General features: G+C 50.9%; 2 protein-coding genes across 5 annotated transcripts in view; both read right to left on the bottom strand.

Annotated features, from left to right (window-relative positions):
- LOC140404709 (histidine N-acetyltransferase-like) overlaps positions 1–19,577 on the bottom strand; it is a 43,046-nt gene that overhangs the window by 7,924 nt on the left and 15,545 nt on the right. For 3 of the 4 annotated variants that reach the window (XM_072493387.1, XM_072493389.1, XM_072493390.1), the window contains one exon: positions 13,470–13,694. The exons of the other annotated variant lie outside the window; for it this stretch is intronic. In XM_072493387.1, coding sequence (XP_072349488.1) covers positions 13,470–13,694 — 225 coding nt within the window. The remainder of the gene's footprint in view (positions 1–13,469; positions 13,695–19,577) is intronic. 4 annotated transcript variants of the gene reach the window in all.
- On the bottom strand, positions 4,491–5,543 carry LOC140404816 (histidine N-acetyltransferase-like). The gene has a single exon (XM_072493554.1). It carries the CDS (start codon positions 5,459–5,461, stop codon positions 4,760–4,762), a length of 702 nt encoding a protein of 233 aa, XP_072349655.1. The 5' UTR covers positions 5,462–5,543; the 3' UTR covers positions 4,491–4,759.

Here is a 19,577-nt window from a genome sequence, read left to right as displayed (position 1 = left end):
ATTTGCGAAAGCTCCAGTCACATTCTTAGGACATACAATTGGACATGGTCGGATGGTCCCACAAAATACACAACCTATTGGGGAGTTCCCAAAGCCATCAGCAAGGAGCGACGTTCTGAGTATTCTGGGCAGGAGTGGTTTCGACCAGAATATTCGTACCAAATTTCAGCAGCATGGTCGCTCCGCTGGTTGAACTTCTGAAAAAACACAAGAGGTTTCAGTGGATGTCAGGATGTCGTCAGGAGGCGTTCGACAATCTGCAACTGGTGTTAAGCACTGCACCAGAATTGGCGACACTTAATTATGTCAAGCAATTTAAGGTGGCAATTGATGCGAGTGATATGGGTGCTGTGCTGTTGCAGGAAGGCAATGAAGGAATAGAAAAGCCTGTTGGTTATTTTTCTCGGAAACAAAATATCCATCAAAAGAAATATTCGACCATCGAGAAGGAGACATTGAGTTCGGTATTAGCGTTACAACATTTTGACACTTATGTTGCTCACAATTGATTGGAGACATTTCAATAATCCATGAACGTTTTTTGAAAACTTTAAGGATCGAAATGCAAGATTGTTTAGATGGAGTTTATTGCTACAACCATTTAACTTGAAAATTATAGATGCAGCAGGAAGAGAAATCATGATTGCAGATGCTTTATCGTGATTTTGAAATGTGAGAAGACTGGAACGTTCGAAGGTGGAAAAGACAGACTGAAATGGACCACACTAATGTTTAAATTTGCATGCTTAAATGAAATATGATACCTTTTTTTTAATAGAGTATTAGTAAAGAGAAATGTTTAGAGTTGAAAGGCTTCAGAAAATAAAGCCATCTTTTTATATTACTGCTTCAATTTTCTTTAAGGGGGGGAGAGGTGTGATGTGTTACATTCTACGTATTTGGTGCAGTAAAGGATAAACGCCGTGATTAGTGTGTGTATGACCGCTGCAGTAGTGTTTTTAAAAAGCCTGGTTTGCCAGACAGCTTGGCGTTTTGGGAGCCAGAGGTGCAATTAAAGCATCATTAAAGTTTGGGCTAATGGGTTTTTGCTTATATTAAGAGTGTTCCCTGCGGAGTAGTTAATTAGAGGCATAAGCTCAGTTCAGTGAGTTGACGTAGTTGATGGGAGGAGCCAGGGCTGAATGGGTCAGCTGTTGAGGTTTAGTGTTAAGAAGGCACGTAGAGAAGGTTTTCTGAAGTAATACAGCAAATATTTCTGTATTATTCATTAAAAAAAATAATAATTTTAGAGCACCCAATTATTCTTTTCCAATTAAGGGGTAATTTAGCATGGCCAATCCACTTAACCTGCACATCTTTGGGTTGTTGGGGTGAAACCCACGCAGACATGGGTAGAATGTGCAAAGTCCACACGGACAGTGACCCAGGGCCGTGATTTGAACCTGGGTCCTCAGCGCTGTAGGCTGCAGTGCTAACCACCTTGCAATGTGCCACTCTGTTTCTGTATTATTATGGCAGGGGTCAGGTCTGTATTTTCAAATAGGCTCAAATGACACCTCTGTACAGCAAGCATTCCTGAGTGCTAACTGTATTTAAAAGTGGATTGGGATCGAAGATGGTTTTGTGTTTGAGTGGAAGTAAAGTTGGCAGTTAAGGGTCATTATTATTATTGATTAGCATTTTTTAAGGGGAAATTGTAAGCTGTTTTCTTCTGTAATGTTAACAATGTTTTAATATTGTGTTATTAATAAAGTTTGTCTTAATATCCCATATCTTTATTTTCCATGCAATCACCCCGTGAACGAGGAATCAGATGATCTGGTCCTGGTCGCATTGCTCTTCGTGGGAAATAGCTGTGGCCAAATTTGCTGCTATGCTTACATCAGTGATTGCAATTTGAAAAAAAAAACATTGGCTGTGAAATGCTGGGGGTCATGGCGAGTTTAGTTTAGCTCTGTGGGCGAGAGAGCTCGTTTGTAATGCAAAATAAGGCCAGCAGCGCGGGTTCAATTCCTGTGCCGGCTGAGAATTCTGAATTCTCCCTCCGTGTACCCGAACAGGCGCCGGAATGTGGCGACGAGGAGATTTTCACAGTAACCTCATTGCAGTGTTAATGTAAGCCCACTTGTGACAATAAAGATTATTTATTTATTTAAATGCAAGTTGTGGCGATATGCATCACTGTATATACACAGGGGGTTAATGTAAATGCACTACGACTAAGTAAACACTAGAGGGAGCACCAGAGACATCATGACATGCAGACATACAGCTAATGAACACGTAGAATAGGACACGACCAATGGGCAGTCAAGACACCCAGAGGTGACACTACCACAAGGGGGCATTACACAACCCATATATAAGGACAGGCCACACATGCTCTTACTCTTTCCACAGGCGACACTCAGAGAGACAGGGGCAGATCAGAAGCATCACACCCACCACGTGGCTTAGAGCAGACTGGTTAGTTAGACTGAGTTACTATAGCAAGATTAGCAGGAGAGTCGAACTCATAGAGAACTGCGCTAATGGTTCAATAAATCACATTGAACTTACTTCAAAGTCTGGAGTATCTTTTGGTCAAAGCTGTTGCAGCCTGTGTTATCCCAGAGTACGTAACAAAACACAAGTGTTTTTGGGTTTTGTTTTCTCTTATTCGGATGCTGTATTGTCTTTGCCTCTGTCAGAAGATTAGCTGGCTACAGGGTGTGTAGTCTTAATAGTCCAGTAAATGCGGTGTGCTGCGCAAGGTTGACGCACCATTTAGTCTGTCCTCTCCCCATTGATTTTGTATTGAATTAGTTGCGTTGAATACCAAAACAGGAACATCTTGCTAAACCTTTACAAAGCTCTGATTAGGCCCCCTCTACACTAAATTCACTTAGTAAAATCTGAAATATCAATAATGGTGACCATTGTTGAAAAAAACCATCTGGTTTACTCAGGGAGGAAATCTGCTGCCCTTACCTGGTCTTTGGACTGTGGGAGGAAGCCGGAGCACCCGGAGGAAACCCACGCAGACACGGGGAGAACGTGCAGACTCCGCACAGTCACCCGAGGCCCGGAGTCGAACCCGGGTCCCTGGCCCCGTGAGGCAGCCGTGCTAACCCACCGCGCCGCCCGGCTTCCGCCTCCAGTTTTTTTGAGAGGGCGCCGAAAGGCCCCTCTTGCTCTTGCGCACAGCAAGATCCCGTGGAGGGCAATGAGCCAAATCGCGGCTCGGTCGTTTTTGGTGGGGCCAAAACGTTTATGGTTTTGGCCTCCGTACGTGAGGAGGGACACGCCTTTCGCTCGTGAAGCAGCTGGGAGAAGGTCCCAGGAGGTTGATCCCTGGGATCAACGGGGTTTGTCATTATGAATAAAGTCCAATGCCGATTGGAGTTCAGAAGAATGAGAGGTGGTCTTACCGGAACTTTCTGAGGTGGGAGGAGGGCTCCCCGGCCCCCCCCCCTCCCCCCACCCCTCCCCTCACCCCACCCCCACCCCACCCCTCCCCCATGCCCGGCTGGTAATTTGCACAGACGCGTAATCAGGCGCTTTACGGTCAGACAAGGTCGGAGATTTTGACCTGGGGTAACTCAGACCCAGGTTTTAAGTCAGCCATTTTCTCACTATGTTTTGATTTGACGTGGGGATTTAGATACCGTTATTAAAAAATAAAATCTGAAGGCGATTCGGGGAATCAGGGAGGGAGCTGACTGGAGTCTCCCTAAAATGCGGACCAAGAAACTGTGAGTAGGGGGGGGGGGAGCTGAAGTGCTGCACTGCCACCGCTGTTGGGAGAGCGGAATTACAGTGTGACATGCTTGCGCAGGTGATGCGACCATCGATTCACTCGAAGGCACGTGGAGAAGTAAACCGTGGTTTTAATCAGCTAAGAACTGAGCCTGCCTGTGACCGGTACAACACTGAAGGTGGCCCCGCAGGTCAGCAGCTCCTATACTTCCTGTAAAGGATGTGGAGTCATGGGCGGCGCCCGTACATGCCCCAACATATCCCCTGAGGGTGAAGCCACACAATGGCCCATAGGTAGAGCCCACGGGGGCAATAACATAACACAGCGCACTGGTGAATTATCAGTAATGAGACATTCACCACAGAGGGGAAAAGTCCATTGCAAAAGTTGACATGGATGGTCTGTACTGTGAAAATTAACGGGATGTGCGTGCGTGGGATTGAATATTATTTTGAAATATATATATGTTACACAGCGATGAATCAAGCATTTGAATGTTGTCCAGTGACCTGCCCTTGGTGTGTGCACCTTACCGAAACATGATACGGAACTCTGGGGCCCCAGTGGATGGGACTGCGAGGGAGAGACTGGCCCATCTCCTTTGTAGGGCTGTTTCTGTCACCCGCCATAGCCACACAGTTCCTCCCACCAAGTTCCCCGCACGCCCCACCTCCACCCCATTGCTTTTTAAACCGCACCATGTTTTGCAGATATTGATTTAATAAAGCAGGTCGGAATCTTCGGTTCGACATATCGGCCCGAGCTGGGCACAATGCAGAGCTGACGCTCGTTTCTAAATGTACGACAGGTTTATTCACAGAAGTTTTTAAATGTCTCTGAAATCACATGATTGACTGCCCTCATGCTTAAAGCTCCGCATTTTTCTGCGGTGCGAATTTACTTTGCTCTGAGTCAACACCCAGGCTCGAATGATCAAGCACAGTGAGCATAGATAAGTTCCGAGGTTCACATAATCAAACACAGAACAATTAAACCATTGAACATTACGCCTCTGACTGTGCACGCATCGGGTGCGCCCGCCTGGGTTATGCACTCACGTCATTGGGGTGGGTTTTGAACCCTCCGCCTTTGTGACTCTGAGCTCCCTTGGCCAGTCGACATATCTTTCTCCAGCACCATCTGGCCCTCAAAGTCCCTTTCCTGGTGGAGGCCTAAGGAGCTCTGGCAGAACAAATACATTTGCTGCCACAGGCATGGCTCCAGGTACAGGAGACAATATAAGGAACCCTGCAAGGTGCCAATCCCTCGCTGGAGCTGAGCGAGAAACTGGTTCCTGGCACCGGGGAAGTGCTTCCCAAATATATTGATACTGAGGCGGTTGTAATCAGCCCCCATGGGTATTCTGTAGGGGGTGGCGCCCAGGCTGAGGACCCTTGGCTCTTCCTTGCCGTCAGCCAACCAAATGAGATTTTTCTTCAGCAAGGTCTCCAGGTTGCTCTGTAGTGGCCTGTACGGTGCCCAGTCCTGAATGATGGTCTTCCCGGGCAGCACTCCACCCACCACGTTGGGATTCAGGAACACACGCTGGACGTCGGAGGCCCGAAGAAGAATGGGATCTTCCCATTCCGCCCCACAGGTCTTCAGCTGGGAAATGGCAGAGTCCAGCTTCGGGCGGATCTCCTCCAGCTCGAAGCGTAGCGGCAGTATTTCCTGTAACCATACAAAGGAAGCCGTGTGTTGGTATAGCGCCTGACACAACCCAAACTCCAGGGTTGCAAGCAGAAGGGCAGCGGTTTTCATTAGCGTGTTCCTGTGAGAGGCTTTTATTGAACTGATCTCAAGATGGCTGCCTCCAGAGGCAGCCTCATGGCATATTCACGTGGCTAGAGAAAGCCTGAAGTGACAATCAAATTGGCAAAATGCCTCAAGGTATCCAGTGAAGTTCATGTTGAAGCGTCGCGCCCGTTTCAATCAGGGGAACACGGCTGCTAACCTGCTCGCAACAACTACCACAAACAACAATCTGATAAATGCCAGCTAATCTGCTTGCGTGGTGTTGGTTAAGCGATCGGTGCTGGCCCCGAACACAGTGTTCTCCCCACTGCTCTTTATTATTAACTCATTCACGGGATGTGGGCATCGCTGGCGGGGTCGGCATTCATTGCCCACCCCTAATTGCCCTTCAGAAGGTGGTGGTGAGCTGCCTTCTAGTACTCTGTTTTGTCTTTGCCTCTGGCAGAAGGGGCTGGCTTAGCACAGTGGGCTAAACAGCGGGCTTGTAACGCAGAACAAGGCCAGCAGCGCGGGTTCAACCCCCGCACCGGCCTACCCGAACAGGCGCCGGAATGTGGCGACGGGGGGACATTTCGCAGTAACTTCATTGAAAGCCTACTTGTGACAATAAGCGATTATTATTAGCTGGCTACAGGGTGTGTTGTCCAGTAAATGCGGTGTGCTGCGCAAGGTTGACGCACCATTTAGTCTGTCCTCTCCCCATTGGTTTTGTATTAAATTAGTTGCGTTGAATACCAAAACAGGAGCATCTTGCTAAACCTTTACAAAGCTCTGGTTAAGCCCCCTCTACACTAAATTCACTTAGTAAAATCTGAAATATCAATAATGGTGACCATTGTTGGAAAAAAACCATCTGGTTTACTCAGGGAGGAAATCTGCTGCCCTTACCTGGTCTTTGGACTGTGGGAGGAAGCCGGAGCACCCGGAGGAAACCCACGCAGACACGGGGAGAACGTGCAGACTCACGCAGTCACCCGAGGCCCGGAGTCGAACCCGGGTCCCTGGCCCCGTGAGGCAGCCGTGCTAACCCACCGTGCCGCCCGGCTTCCGCCTCCAGTTTTTTTGAGAGGGCGCCGAAAGGCCCCTCTTGCTCTTGCGCACAGCAAGATCCCGTGGAGGGCAATGAGCCAAATCGCGGCTCGGTCGTTTTTGGTGGGGCCAAAACGTTTATGGTTTTGGCCTCCGTACGTGAGGAGGGACACGCCTTTCGCTCGTGAAGCAGCTGGGAGAAGGTCCCAGGAGGTTGATCCCTGGGATCAACGGGTTTTGTCATTATGAATAAAGTCCAATGCCGATTGGAGTTCAGAAGAATGAGAGGTGGTCTTACCGGAACTTTCTGAGGTGGGAGGAGGGCTCCCCGGCCCCCCCCCCCCTCCCCCCACCCCACCCCCACCCCACCCCTCCCCCATGCCCGGCTGGTAATTTGCACAGACGCGTAATCAGGCGCTTTACGGTCAGACAAGGTCGGAGATTTTGACCTGGGGTAACTCAGACCCAGGTTTTAAGTCAGCCATTTTCTCACTATGTTTTGATTTGACGTGGGGATTTAGATACCGTTATTAAAAAATAAAATCTGAAGGCGATTCGGGGAATCAGGGAGGGAGCTGACTGGAGTCTCCCTAAAATGCGGACCAAGAAACTGTGAGTGGGGGGGGGGAGCTGAAGTGCTGCACTGCCACCGCTGTTGGGAGAGCGGAATTACAGTGTGACATGCTTGCGCAGGTGATGCGACCATCGATTCACTCGAAGGCACGTGGAGAAGTAAACCGTGGTTTTAATCAGCTAAGAACTGAGCCTGCCTGTGACCGGTACAACACTGAAGGTGGCCCCGCAGGTCAGCAGCTCCTATACTTCCTGTAAAGGATGTGGAGTCATGGGCGGCGCCCGTACATGCCCCAACATATCCCCTGAGGGTGAAGCCACACAATGGCCCATAGGTAGAGCCCACGGGGGCAATAACATAACACAGCGCACTGGTGAATTATCAGTAATGAGACATTCACCACAGAGGGGAAAAGTCCATTGCAAAAGTTGACATGGATGGTCTGTACTGTGAAAATTAACGGGATGTGCGTGCGTGGGATTGAATATTATTTTGAAATATATATATGTTACACAGCGATGAATCAAGCATTTGAATGTTGTCCAGTGACCTGCCCTTGGTGTGTGCACCTTACCGAAACATGATACGGAACTCTGGGGCCCCAGTGGATGGGACTGCGAGGGAGAGACTGGCCCATCTCCTTTGTAGGGCTGTTTCTGTCACCCGCCATAGCCACACAGTTCCTCCCACCAAGTTCCCCGCACGCCCCACCTCCACCCCATTGCTTTTTAAACCGCACCATGTTTTGCAGATATTGATTTAATAAAGCAGGTCGGAATCTTCGGTTCGACATATCGGCCCGAGCTGGGCACAATGCAGAGCTGACGCTCGTTTCTAAATGTACGACAGGTTTATTCACAGAAGTTTTTAAATGTCTCTGAAATCACATGATTGACTGCCCTCATGCTTAAAGCTCCGCATTTTTCTGCGGTGCGAATTTACTTTGCTCTGAGTCAACACCCAGGCTCGAATGATCAAGCACAGTGAGCATAGATAAGTTCCGAGGTTCACATAATCAAACACAGAACAATTAAACCATTGAACATTACGCCTCTGACTGTGCACGCATCGGGTGCGCCCGCCTGGGTTATGCACTCACGTCATTGGGGTGGGTTTTGAACCCTCCGCCTTTGTGACTCTGAGCTCCCTTGGCCAGTCGACATATCTTTCTCCAGCACCATCTGGCCCTCAAAGTCCCTTTCCTGGTGGAGGCCTAAGGAGCTCTGGCAGAACAAATACATTTGCTGCCACAGGCATGGCTCCAGGTACAGGAGACAATATAAGGAACCCTGCAAGGTGCCAATCCCTCGCTGGAGCTGAGCGAGAAACTGGTTCCTGGCACCGGGGAAGTGCTTCCCAAATATATTGATACTGAGGCGGTTGTAATCAGCTCCCATGGGTATTCTGTAGGGGGTGGCGCCCAGGCTGAGGACCCTTGGCTCTTCCTTGCCATCAGCCAACCAAATTAGATTTTTCTTCAGCAAGGTCTCCAGGTTGCTCTGTAGTGGCCTGTACGGTGCCCAGTCCTGAATGATGGTCTTCCCGGGCAGCACTCCACCCACCACGTTGGGACTCAGGAACACACGCTGGACGTCGGAGGCCCGAAGAAGAATGGGATCTTCCCATTCCGCCCCACAGGTCTTCAGCTGGGAAATGGCAGAGTCCAGCTTCGGGCGGATCTCCTCCAGCTCGAAGCGTAGCGGCAGTATTTCCTGTAACCATACAAAGGAAGCCGTGTGTTGGTATAGCGCCTGACACAACCCAAACTCCAGGGTTGCAAGCAGAAGGGCAGCGGTTTTCATTAGCGTGTTCCTGTGAGAGGCTTTTATTGAACTGATCTCAAGATGGCTGCCTCCAGAGGCAGCCTCATGGCATATTCACGTGGCTAGAGAAAGCCTGAAGTGACAATCAAATTGGCAAAATGCCTCAAGGTATCCAGTGAAGTTCATGTTGAAGCGTCGCGCCCGTTTCAATCAGGGGAACACGGCTGCTAACCTGCTCGCAACAACTACCACAAACAACAATCTGATAAATGACAGCTAATCTGCTTGAGTGGTGTTGGTTAAGCGATCGGTGCTGGCCCCGAACACAGTGTTCTCCCCACTGCTCTTTATTATTAACTCATTCACGGGATGTGGGCATCGCTGGCGGGGTCGCCATTCATTGCCCATCCCTAATTGCCCTTCAGCAGGTGGTGGTGAGCTGCCTTCTAGTACTCTGTTTTGTCTTTGCCTCTGGCAGAAGGGGCTGGCTTAGCACAGTGGGCTAAACAGCGGGCTTGTAACGCAGAACAAGGCCAGCAGCGCGGGTTCAACCCCCGCACCGGCCTCCCCGAACAGGCGCCGGAATGTGGCGACGAGGGGCTTTTCGCAGTAACTTCATTGAAAGCCTACTTGTGACAATAAGCGATTATTATTAGCTGGCTACAGGGTGTGTTGTCCAGTAAATGCGGTGTGCTGCGCAAGGTTGACGCACCATTTAGTCTGTCCTCTCCCCATTGGTTTTGTATTAAATTAGTTGCGTTGAATACCAAAACAGGAGCATCTTGCTAAACCTTTACAAAGCTCTGGTTAGGCCCCCTCTACACTAAATTCACTTAGTAAAATCTGAAATATCAATAATGGTGACCATTGTTGAAAAAAACCATCTGGTTTACTCAGGGAGGAAATCTGCTGCCCTTACCTGGTCTTTGGACTGTGGGAGGAAGCCGGAGCACCCGGAGGAAACCCACGCAGACACGGGGAGAACGTGCAGACTCCGCACAGTCACCCGAGGCCCGGAGTCGAACCCGGGTCCCTGGCCCCGTGAGGCAGCCGTGCTAACCCACCGCGCTGCCCGGCTTCCGCCTCCAGTTTTTATGAGAGGGCGCCGAAAGGCCCCTCTGCTCTTGCGCACAGAAAGATCCCGTGGAGGGCAATGAGCCAAATCGCGGCTCGGTCGTTTTTGGTGGGGCCAAAACGTTTATGGTTTTGGCCTCCGTACGTGAGGAGGGACACGCCTTTCGCTCGTGAAGCAGCTGGGAGAAGGTCCCAGGAGGTTGATCCCTGGGATCAACGGGGTTTGTCATTATGAATAAAGTCCAATGCCGATTGGAGTTCAGAAGAATGAGAGGTGGTCTTACCGGAACTTTCTGAGGTGGGAGGAGGGCTCCCCGGCCCCCCCCCCCTCCCCCCACCCCTCCCCCCACCCCACCCCCACCCCACCCCTCCCCCATGCCCGGCTGGTAATTTGCACAGACGCGTAATCAGGCGCTTTACGGTCAGACAAGGTCGGAGATTTTGACCTGGGGTAACTCAGACCCAGGTTTTAAGTCAGCCATTTTCTCACTATGTTTTGATTTGACGTGGGGATTTAGATACCGTTATTAAAAAATAAAATCTGAAGGCGATTCGGGGAATCAGGGAGGGAGCTGACTGGAGTCTCCCTAAAATGCGGACCAAGAAACTGTGAGTGGGGGGGGGGAGCTGAAGTGCTGCACTGCCACCGCTGTTGGGAGAGCGGAATTACAGTGTGACATGCTTGCGCAGGTGATGCGACCATCGATTCACTCGAAGGCACGTGGAGAAGTAAACCGTGGTTTTAATCAGCTAAGAACTGAGCCTGCCTGTGACCGGTACAACACTGAAGGTGGCCCCGCAGGTCAGCAGCTCTTATACTTCCTGTAAAGGGGGTGGAGTCATGGGCGGAGCCTGTACATGCCCCAACATATCCCCTGAGGGTGAAGCCACACAATGGCCCATAGGTAGAGCCCACAGGGTTAATAACATAACACAGGGCACTGGTGAATTATCAGTAATGAGACATTCACCACAGAGGGGAAAAGTCCATTGCAAAAGTTGACATGGATGGTCTGTACTGTGAAAATTAACGGGATGTGCGTGCGTGGGATTGAATATTATTTTTAAATATATATATGTTACACAGCGATGAATCAAGCATCTGAATGTCGTCCCGTGACCTGCCCTTGGTGTGTGCACCTTACCGAAACATGATACGGAACTCTGGGGCCCCAGTGGATGGGACTGCGAGGGAGAGACTGGCCCATCTCCTTTGTAGGGCTGTTTCTGTCACCCGCCATAGCCACACAGTTCCTCCCACCAAGTTCCCCGCACGCCCCACCTCCACCCCATTGCTTTTTAAACCGCACCATGTTTTGCAGATATTGATTTAATAAAGCAGGTCGGAATCTTCGGTTCGACATATCGGCCCGAGCTGGGCACAATGCAGAGCTGACGCTCGTTTCTAAATGTACGACAGGTTTATTCACAGAAGTTTTTAAATGTCTCTGAAATCACATGATTGACTGCCCTCATGCTTAAAGCTCCGCATTTTTCTGCGGTGCGAATTTACTTTGCACTGAGTCAACACCCAGGCTCGAATGATCAAGCACAGTGAGCATAGATAAGTTCCGAGGTTCACATAATCAAACACAGAACAATTAAACCATTGAACATTACGCCTCTGACTGTGCACGCATCGGGTGCGCCCGCCTGGGTTATGCACTCACGTCATTGGGGTGGGTTTTGAACCCTCCGCCTTTGTGACTCTGAGCTCCCTTGGCCAGTCGACATATCTTTCTCCAGCACCATCTGGCCCTCAAAGTCCCTTTCCTGGTGGAGGCCTAAGGAGCTCTGGCAGAACAAATACATTTGCTGCCACAGGCATGGCTCCAGGTACAGGAGACAATATAAGGAACCCTGCAAGGTGCCAATCCCTCGCTGGAGCTGAGCGAGAAACTGGTTCCTGGCACCGGGGAAGTGCTTCCCAAATATATTGATACTGAGGCGGTTGTAATCAGCTCCCATGGGTATTCTGTAGGGGGTGGCGCCCAGGCTGAGGACCCTTGGCTCTTCCTTGCCATCAGCCAACCAAATTAGATTTTTCTTCAGCAAGGTCTCCAGGTTGCTCTGTAGTGGCCTGTACGGTGCCCAGTCCTGAATGATGGTCTTCCCGGGCAGCACTCCACCCACCACGTTGGGATTCAGGAACACACGCTGGACGTCGGAGGCCCGAAGCAGAATGGGATCTTCCCATTCCTCCCCACAGGTCTTCAGCTGGGAAATGGCAGAGTCCAGCTTCGGGCGGATCTCCTCCAGCTCGAAGCGTAGCGGCAGTATTTCCTGTAACCATACAAAGGAAGCCGTGTGTTGGTATAGCGCCTGACACAACCCAAACTCCAGGGTTGCAAGCAGAAGGGCAGCGGTTTTCATTAGCGTGTTCCTGTGAGAGGCTTTTATTGAACTGATCTCAAGATGGCTGCCTCCAGAGGCAGCCTCATGGCATATTCACGTGGCTAGAGAAAGCCTGAAGTGACAATCAAATTGGCAAAATGCCTCAAGGTATCCAGTGAAGTTCATGTTGAAGTGTCGCCCCAGTTTCAATCAGGGGAACACGGCTGCTAACCTGCTCGCAACAACTACCACAAACAACAATATGATAAATGCCAGCTAATCTGCTTTCGTGGTGTTGGTTAAGCGATCGGTGCTGGCCCCGAACACAGTGTTCTCCCCACTGTCCTTTATTATTAACTCATTCACGGGATGTCGGCATCGCTGGCGGGGTCGGCATTCATTGCCCATCCCTAATTGCCCTTCAGCAGGTGGTGGTGAGCTGCCTTCTAGTACTCTGTTTTGTCTTTGCCTCTGGCAGAAGGGGCTGGCTTAGCACAGTGGGCTAAACAGCGGGCTTGTAACGCAGAACAAGGCCAGCAGCGCGGGTTCAACCCCCGCACCGGCCTCCCCGAACAGGCGCCGGAATGTGGCGACGAGGGGCTTTTCGCAGTAACTTCATTGAAAGCCTACTTGTGACAATAAGCGATTATTATTAGCTGGCTACAGGGTGTGTTGTCCAGTAAATGCGGTGTGCTGCGCAAGGTTGACGCACCATTTAGTCTGTCCTCTCCCCATTGGTTTTGTATTAAATTAGTTGCGTTGAATACCAAAACAGGAGCATCTTGCTATACCTTTACAAAGCTCTGGTTAAGCCCCCTCTACACTAAATTCAACAGATAAAATCTGGAATTAAAAGACAGTCCGAATAATGGCGACCATTGTCGTAAAAACCCATCTGGTTTACTCAGGGAGGAAATCTGCCGCCCTTACCTGGGTCTGGCCCACGTGTGACTCCAGACCCACAGTAATGCGACTGACTCTTGACTGCCCCTCTGAAATAGCCGTGCGAGCCCTCTCGGTTCAAGGGCAATCACGGATGGGCAACAAATGATGACCCCCTCCCAGCAATGCCCCACAAAAGAATTTTAAGAAATTTGCCGGGACTTCCTGGAAAGAACCTTTCGACCCCCACCACCGAGCAGGTCAAGGCGGTTGGCACAGGTTGCCCTAGCAGCACGATGGCTTGACCAAATGCTGGGAAGAAGCAGACGCCATTGACGATTGTGACCCGTGACGTTACCTGTTTACATATCAGTCGGAACTTGGCTAAGGCCTCTGGTGCAAGGTAGCCGGATCTGGTGTACCTCAGCACCTTGACCTCTGGGAACTGAACCCTGATAAGATCGAAGCAGTCCTGCTGGATGAGGCCTGCGATTCCTTTGCCTCTTTCCATCGGTGCCACCCTCAACCCTTCCACCACAGCCGTGCACCCATCATCCACGACGTTCGCTGATACGAGGGCAACCTGCCAACATAGTAAAAAGCTCGGTCAAGGAGGTACTTACTGATTCACATTAATAGAGGAGGGGAGGTTTAGGGAGGGATTTCCACAGCTTAATCTTCAGGGAGAAAGACGCAGCTGCCAATAGTGGAGCAATTAAACCCAGGGAGGTGTGGGAGGCCAGTGTTAGAGGAGAGCAGAGGTCTCAGACGGTTATGTGGGTGTGAGAGATTACAGAGATAGGGAGGGGGAAGGCCATGGAGGGATCTGAACAAGAGATAGCTAGACGCTGCTGAAAGTACAGAGGTGGTGGTCTCCGCGTTGCTGTGGCACCTCTTGTCTGCAAGTTGTCGTCTGGAGCTATGCACAGTGAGAGTAAAGGCCCAAACGTTCTTTCCATCACAGGCCTGACTAAGCATCACTCCCGCTCTTGTCATTGGCATGTGTCCAAGGATTTGCAGGTTGTCAATCAACCTGTTTGTCTACGTCATGAACGCACTTTTCTTAGCTGTCAAGTCCTGAGGTGAGACTCGACCCCAGATAGCAGGGCAGCACGGTAGCACAACTCATCATAGATCATCATAGAATTTACAGTGCAGAAGAAGGCCATTCGGCCCATCGAGTCTGCACCGGCTCTTGGAAAGAGCACCCTACCCAAGGTCCACACCTCCACCCTATCCCCGTAATCCAGTAACCCCACCCAACACTAAGGGCAATTTTGGACACTGTGGGCAATTTAGCACGGCCAATCCACCTAACCCGCACATCTTTGGACTGTGGGAGGAAACCGGAGCACCCGGAGGAAACCCACGCAGACACGGGGAGGACGTGCAGACTCCGCACAGACAGTGACCCAAGCCGGGAATCGAACCTGGGACCCTGGAGCTGTGAAGCAAATGTGCTAATCACTATGCTACCGTGCTGCCCGTAAACAACTGATTAGCACTGTGGCTTCACAGCGCCAGGGTCCCAGGTTCGATTCCCCGCTGGGTCGCTGTCTGTGCGGAGTCTGCACGTCCTCCCCGTGTGTGCGTGGGTTTCCTCCTGGTGCTCCGGTTTCCTCCCACAGTCCAAAGATGTGCAAGTTAGGTGGATTGGCCGTGATAAATTGCCCTTAGTGACCAAAAAAGGTTAGGAGGGGTTATTGGGTTACGGGGACAGGGTGGGAGTGAGAGCTTAAGTGGGTCGGTGCAAACTCGATGGGCCGAATGGCCTCCTTCTGCATTCTATGTTCTATGTTATCTACTGGGCCACAAGATCTACCATTCCCCCATGTCGGCCTGGGTTTCCTCTGAGAGCTCCCGTTTCCCTCTCCAGCTCAAAGAAATGCATGTTAGGTGGGGCTACAGGGATAGGGCAGGGGAGTGGTGGAGTGGGCCTGTAGCCAGTTAAAATGGCTAACTCCCGATTTAGAATGGCTAACTCCCTATTTAAAATGGCGAACGGCAAAGGCTGATGGGAAAGTCAGCCAACAGGACACAAACAAGCAGCTGCGGGTTGAGTGTGTATTTACCTCTGGAAAGGCCAGACAAGATCGATACCGGCAACCATCAGCATAACTAAACACCAGCCATCTGCATACTAATGAGCAATCCCCGGGAACAATGTGCAACATTTAGACACATGAAGCCAACCCAGACTCGTCGGCGCCAGCAGAAGCCTACACAAAGGGAGGTGAACGACCACCTCAAGACCGCCCATCGATCAGGGAACCGCTCCAGCATTGGAGAAAATCGAACCAAGCGATTGGGACAAAGTCCAATCACTTGCAACCAGGTACAGGGTCCGCCCCGAAAGGCGGGAAGCCCCTGGGGACTATAAGAATCAAGCCCAAGTTCAAATCGTTCTTCTTGACCGGGTCACTCAGCAACGCGAACCAACCCTTGACAGTGACCAGTCCAGCCATCGCTGAAATCTAGTAAGTCTTACTTCAACGCTCGCTACGAGATAGGCGCTCCTAGCTACCAATCTGTACCAACTTCGAATCCCGCAGGCTCAGAACCCGAACGAAAGGCCCTTCGTTTCCCTGACCTGGTGGGCCAGTTCCGAGTTACGTATTGGCCTCTTAGTCGTAGAAGTAGCTTAGACGTAGAATTTATGCATGAGTAGTGATTACTGTGTATAATAAATGTGCTTTGATTTAAATCTTACTAAGCGGTGTATTTGATTATTGATCATTACTTGAACTTGAACCACGTGGCGGTATCATAAAGATACCTGGCGACTCAAGAGCAAAGGTGATAAAACAGAGCAATTAAACTAAGGCAAAAGTTAGCAACAGGCCTTGGTAGAGTGCAGACTTGAAAGGCCTCCTTCGGTGCTGTAGCAGTTCCGTGATTCAATGAATTATTAAATTCACTTAAAAATAAAATGTCGAAAGCGAGCCCCAACAATGGTGAACATGATTGACTGTTATAAAACCCCTTCCGGTTCACTCACGTCCCTTTAGGGGAGAACATTTGCCGGCCTTACCTGGTCTGGCCTACGTGTGGCTCCGAGCCTCCGAGCCTATTGTTGACTCATAGCTGCTCTCAAGGGCAATTAGGGACGGGGAACAAAGACTGGCCTTGCCAACAATACCCACAAGCTATGAATGAAGAATAAAGAACAGAAAGGGAGCTAAAACAGGAAGGTTGATGCTTCCACTCATACTGGGCCAGTTAACTTCTGAAATCATAGAGTCATACAGCACAGAAAAGGCCCAGCACCGACAGCAAGTACCCCAAACCTTGCGCTGATCCCACTTACCAGCACTTGAATGTGTTGGTGTTTCAAGTGCTCATTCAAGTGCTTTTTAAAGCTTGTGAGGTTCCAGCCTCCACTAATAATAATAATTGTTATTATTGTCACAAAAAGGCTTACATTAACATTGCAATGAACTTACTGTGAAAATCTCCACTATTCTCGCAGGCCGTGCATCCCACCATCGTGAATTTTTTTTTTCTAAAACCCCCTCGGGATCTCTAGCCCCTCACCCTAAAACCATGCCCCCTTGTGATCGACCCCTCAACCAAGGGGAACAGCTATTTTGTCGACAAAATTATGAGGGGCACGGACAGAGTGGGTAGTCAGAGGCTTTTTCCTCAGGGTAGAGGAATCAATTACTAGGGGGCTTAGGTTTAAGGTGCGAGGGGCAAGGGTTAGAGGAGATGTATGAGGCAAGTTTTTTTACGCAGAGGGTAGTGTGTGCCTGGAACTCGCTGCCGGAGGAGGTGGCGGAAGCAGGGACGATAGTGACGTTTAAGGGGCATCTTGACAAATACATGAATAGGATGGGAATAGAGGGATACGGACCCAGGAAGTGTAGATGATTGTAGTTTAGTCGGGCAGCATGGTCGGCACGGGCTTGGAGGGCCGAAGGGCCTGTTCCTGTGCTGTGCTTTTCTTTGTTCTTTGTTTGTTCTTATTTACCCTGCCCAAACCCCCTCATAATCTTCTACACCTCAATTATATCCCCCCCTCGGCCTTCTTTCCTCAAAATAAAATCCAAGCCTATCCAGTCTCTCCTCACAGCTCAGGCGCTCCATCCCAGCCAACATCCTGGTGAATCTCCTCTGCACCCCCTCCAGTGCAATCGCCTCCTTCCTATAATTTGGCGACGAGAACTGCACACAGTGCTCCAGCTGTGGCCTCACCAACCTTCTGCATAGCTCCAACATAACCTCATTGCTCTTATATTCTCTGCCAGGGCTGATAAAGGCAAATTTATGGGGAAGTGGTGGCATGATGGTATTGCCACTGGACTAGCTGAGGAACCTGGGGACCGAGGTTCAAAATCCCACCAACGCAGATAGTGAAATTTGAATTCAATGAAAATGTGGGATTAAAGGTCTAGTGATGACCGTGAAACCATTGGCGAGTGTCGTAAAAACCCATCTGGTTCACTAATGTATTTTAGGGAAGGAAATCTGCCGTCCTTACCTGGCCTGGCTTACATGTGACTCCAGACTCATAACTGCCCCCTCAAGGGCAATTAGAGATGGACAATAAATGCTGGCCCAGCTGGCGATGCCATGAACAAAGAAAAAAAATCTCGGGCGGGATTCTCCGCAATCGGCGCGATGTCCGCCGACCGGCGCCAAAACCAGCGCGAATCAGTCCGGCATCGCGCCGCCCCAAAGGTGCGGAATTCTCCGCATCTTGAGGGGCCGAGCCCTCACCTTGAGGGGGTAGGCCCGCGCCGGACTGACTTCCACCCCGCCAGCTGGCGGGAAAGGCCTTTGGTGCCCCGCCAGCCGGCGCGGAAATGACTTTGCCGTGCGGCGCATGCGCGGGAGCGTCAGCGGCCGCTCACGGCATCCCCGCGCATGCGCAGTGGAGGGGGTCTCTTCCGCCTCCGCCATAGTAGAGACCGTGGCGAAGGCGGAAGGAAAAGAGTGCCCCCATGGCACAGGCCCGCCGGCGGATCGGTGGGCCCCGATCGCAGGCCAGGCCACCGTGTGGGCACACCCCCGGGGCCAGATCGCCCCGCGCCCCCCCCCAGGACCCCGGAGCCCGCCCGCGCCGCCTTGTCCCGCCGGTAAGAGAGGTGGTTTGATTCTCACCGGCGGGACAGGCATTCCAGCAGCGGGACTTCGGCCCATCACGGGCCGGAGAATCGGCGGGGGGGGGGGGGGGGCCGCCAACCGGTGCGTCACGACTCCCACCCCTGCCGAATATCCGGTGCCGGAGAATTCGGCAACCGGTGGGGGCGGGATTCACGCCAGCCCCCGGCGATTCTCCGACCCGGTGGGGGGGTCAGAGAATCCCGCCCCTCATGTGCCTTCTTAACTACCTCTTCACCTACTCTGCCACTTTCTGGGATCTGTAAACAGGTACCCCAAGATCTGTCTGATCCCCTGAGCTTCCGAGTGTCTCTCGTGATATCATGGTTGTGTTGTAATTCACCAACTGGCCACTAGGAGTCTCATTAGTATATCGGTGAATGTTAGAGTCAGGTGACCTCAGACTGACTGGAGGGAGCTGGAGAGAGGTTGCTTGTGCATGATCATACTGTTATTCATCTGTTGTTTTGCATATATTTGACCCACAGTTAATGTTAATAAATCGTTTATAACTTTAGCTGCAAGTGTTCTTGTAATGTAAATCAGGCCTTCCGATGAGAACATTACAGTGTCCTGCCATTCATTACATACACCTTTGGCAATCATTCTCTATTTTGTTACAGAATATCAGGAGAGCTTTCATTGGTGCACACAAGATGTCCCTTAATCAATGTCATGAGAAGCAGCTTGCTCAGCCACCTCAGTGCTGTTTGGGTGGGATCTTGCTGTGCGCAGGTCCGCCATCCTTCGGGGGCGCTTCACATGAATCCGAGTCGGTCCGCCAGCCTGGAGAGTCGGGAGCGAGCACGATTAGTCCCAGCGTGAGGGGGTGGCCATTTTGGACTGAGGCGAGGGGAGAGCCCTTCCCTCGGACAATTGTGGACTGTTGGAATATTCAACCCCTGGAAGGCTGTGCGTTCCCAACCACTGAAAATATTCAGGACTGAGATCGATAGATGTTCGGACAAAGGGTATTGAGGGTTGTGGGGTTGGGACGGAATGTGGAGTTGAGCTGGAAGACCCGTTACGATCTAGTTGCAGTTCTGGCCCGGTGGGCGGAATGGCCTCCTCCTGCTCCTGTCTCCTCTGCTTGAATTGGTTTAGGTCGGATCCCAAACTCCAACACCCGAGGGATAAAATGGCCGCATGCTATCCCACAATTCCTCCAGGCTCTGGCAGGTCAGGATGTTATCCGAGTGGCTCCTGGCCTCTCCGGGGGTTTGACTCTGGCCTTTTGGAGCTCATCCTTGAAGGAATGAAGGTCGTTCATGAACCGATGCCTCAAGCCGCTTGGCGACGTAAAGAAAGAGTTAACCAGTCTGATCTGCTACAGCTCTAGTAATCAATCTCTGCAGCATTCTCT

Source organism: Scyliorhinus torazame, chromosome 31 (assembly GCF_047496885.1).
Source record: "Scyliorhinus torazame isolate Kashiwa2021f chromosome 31, sScyTor2.1, whole genome shotgun sequence".
In the NCBI taxonomy this organism is placed as follows: domain Eukaryota; kingdom Metazoa; phylum Chordata; class Chondrichthyes; order Carcharhiniformes; family Scyliorhinidae; genus Scyliorhinus; species Scyliorhinus torazame.
Note: the sequence above shows the minus strand (reverse complement) of the source record. Positions and strands in the feature narration are given on the sequence as shown.

Coding starts and splice junctions, on each gene's coding strand:
- LOC140404816 (XM_072493554.1), bottom strand. CDS start 5,461: ATGAAAACCGCTGCCCTTCTGCTTGCAACCCTGGAGTTTGGGTTGTGT.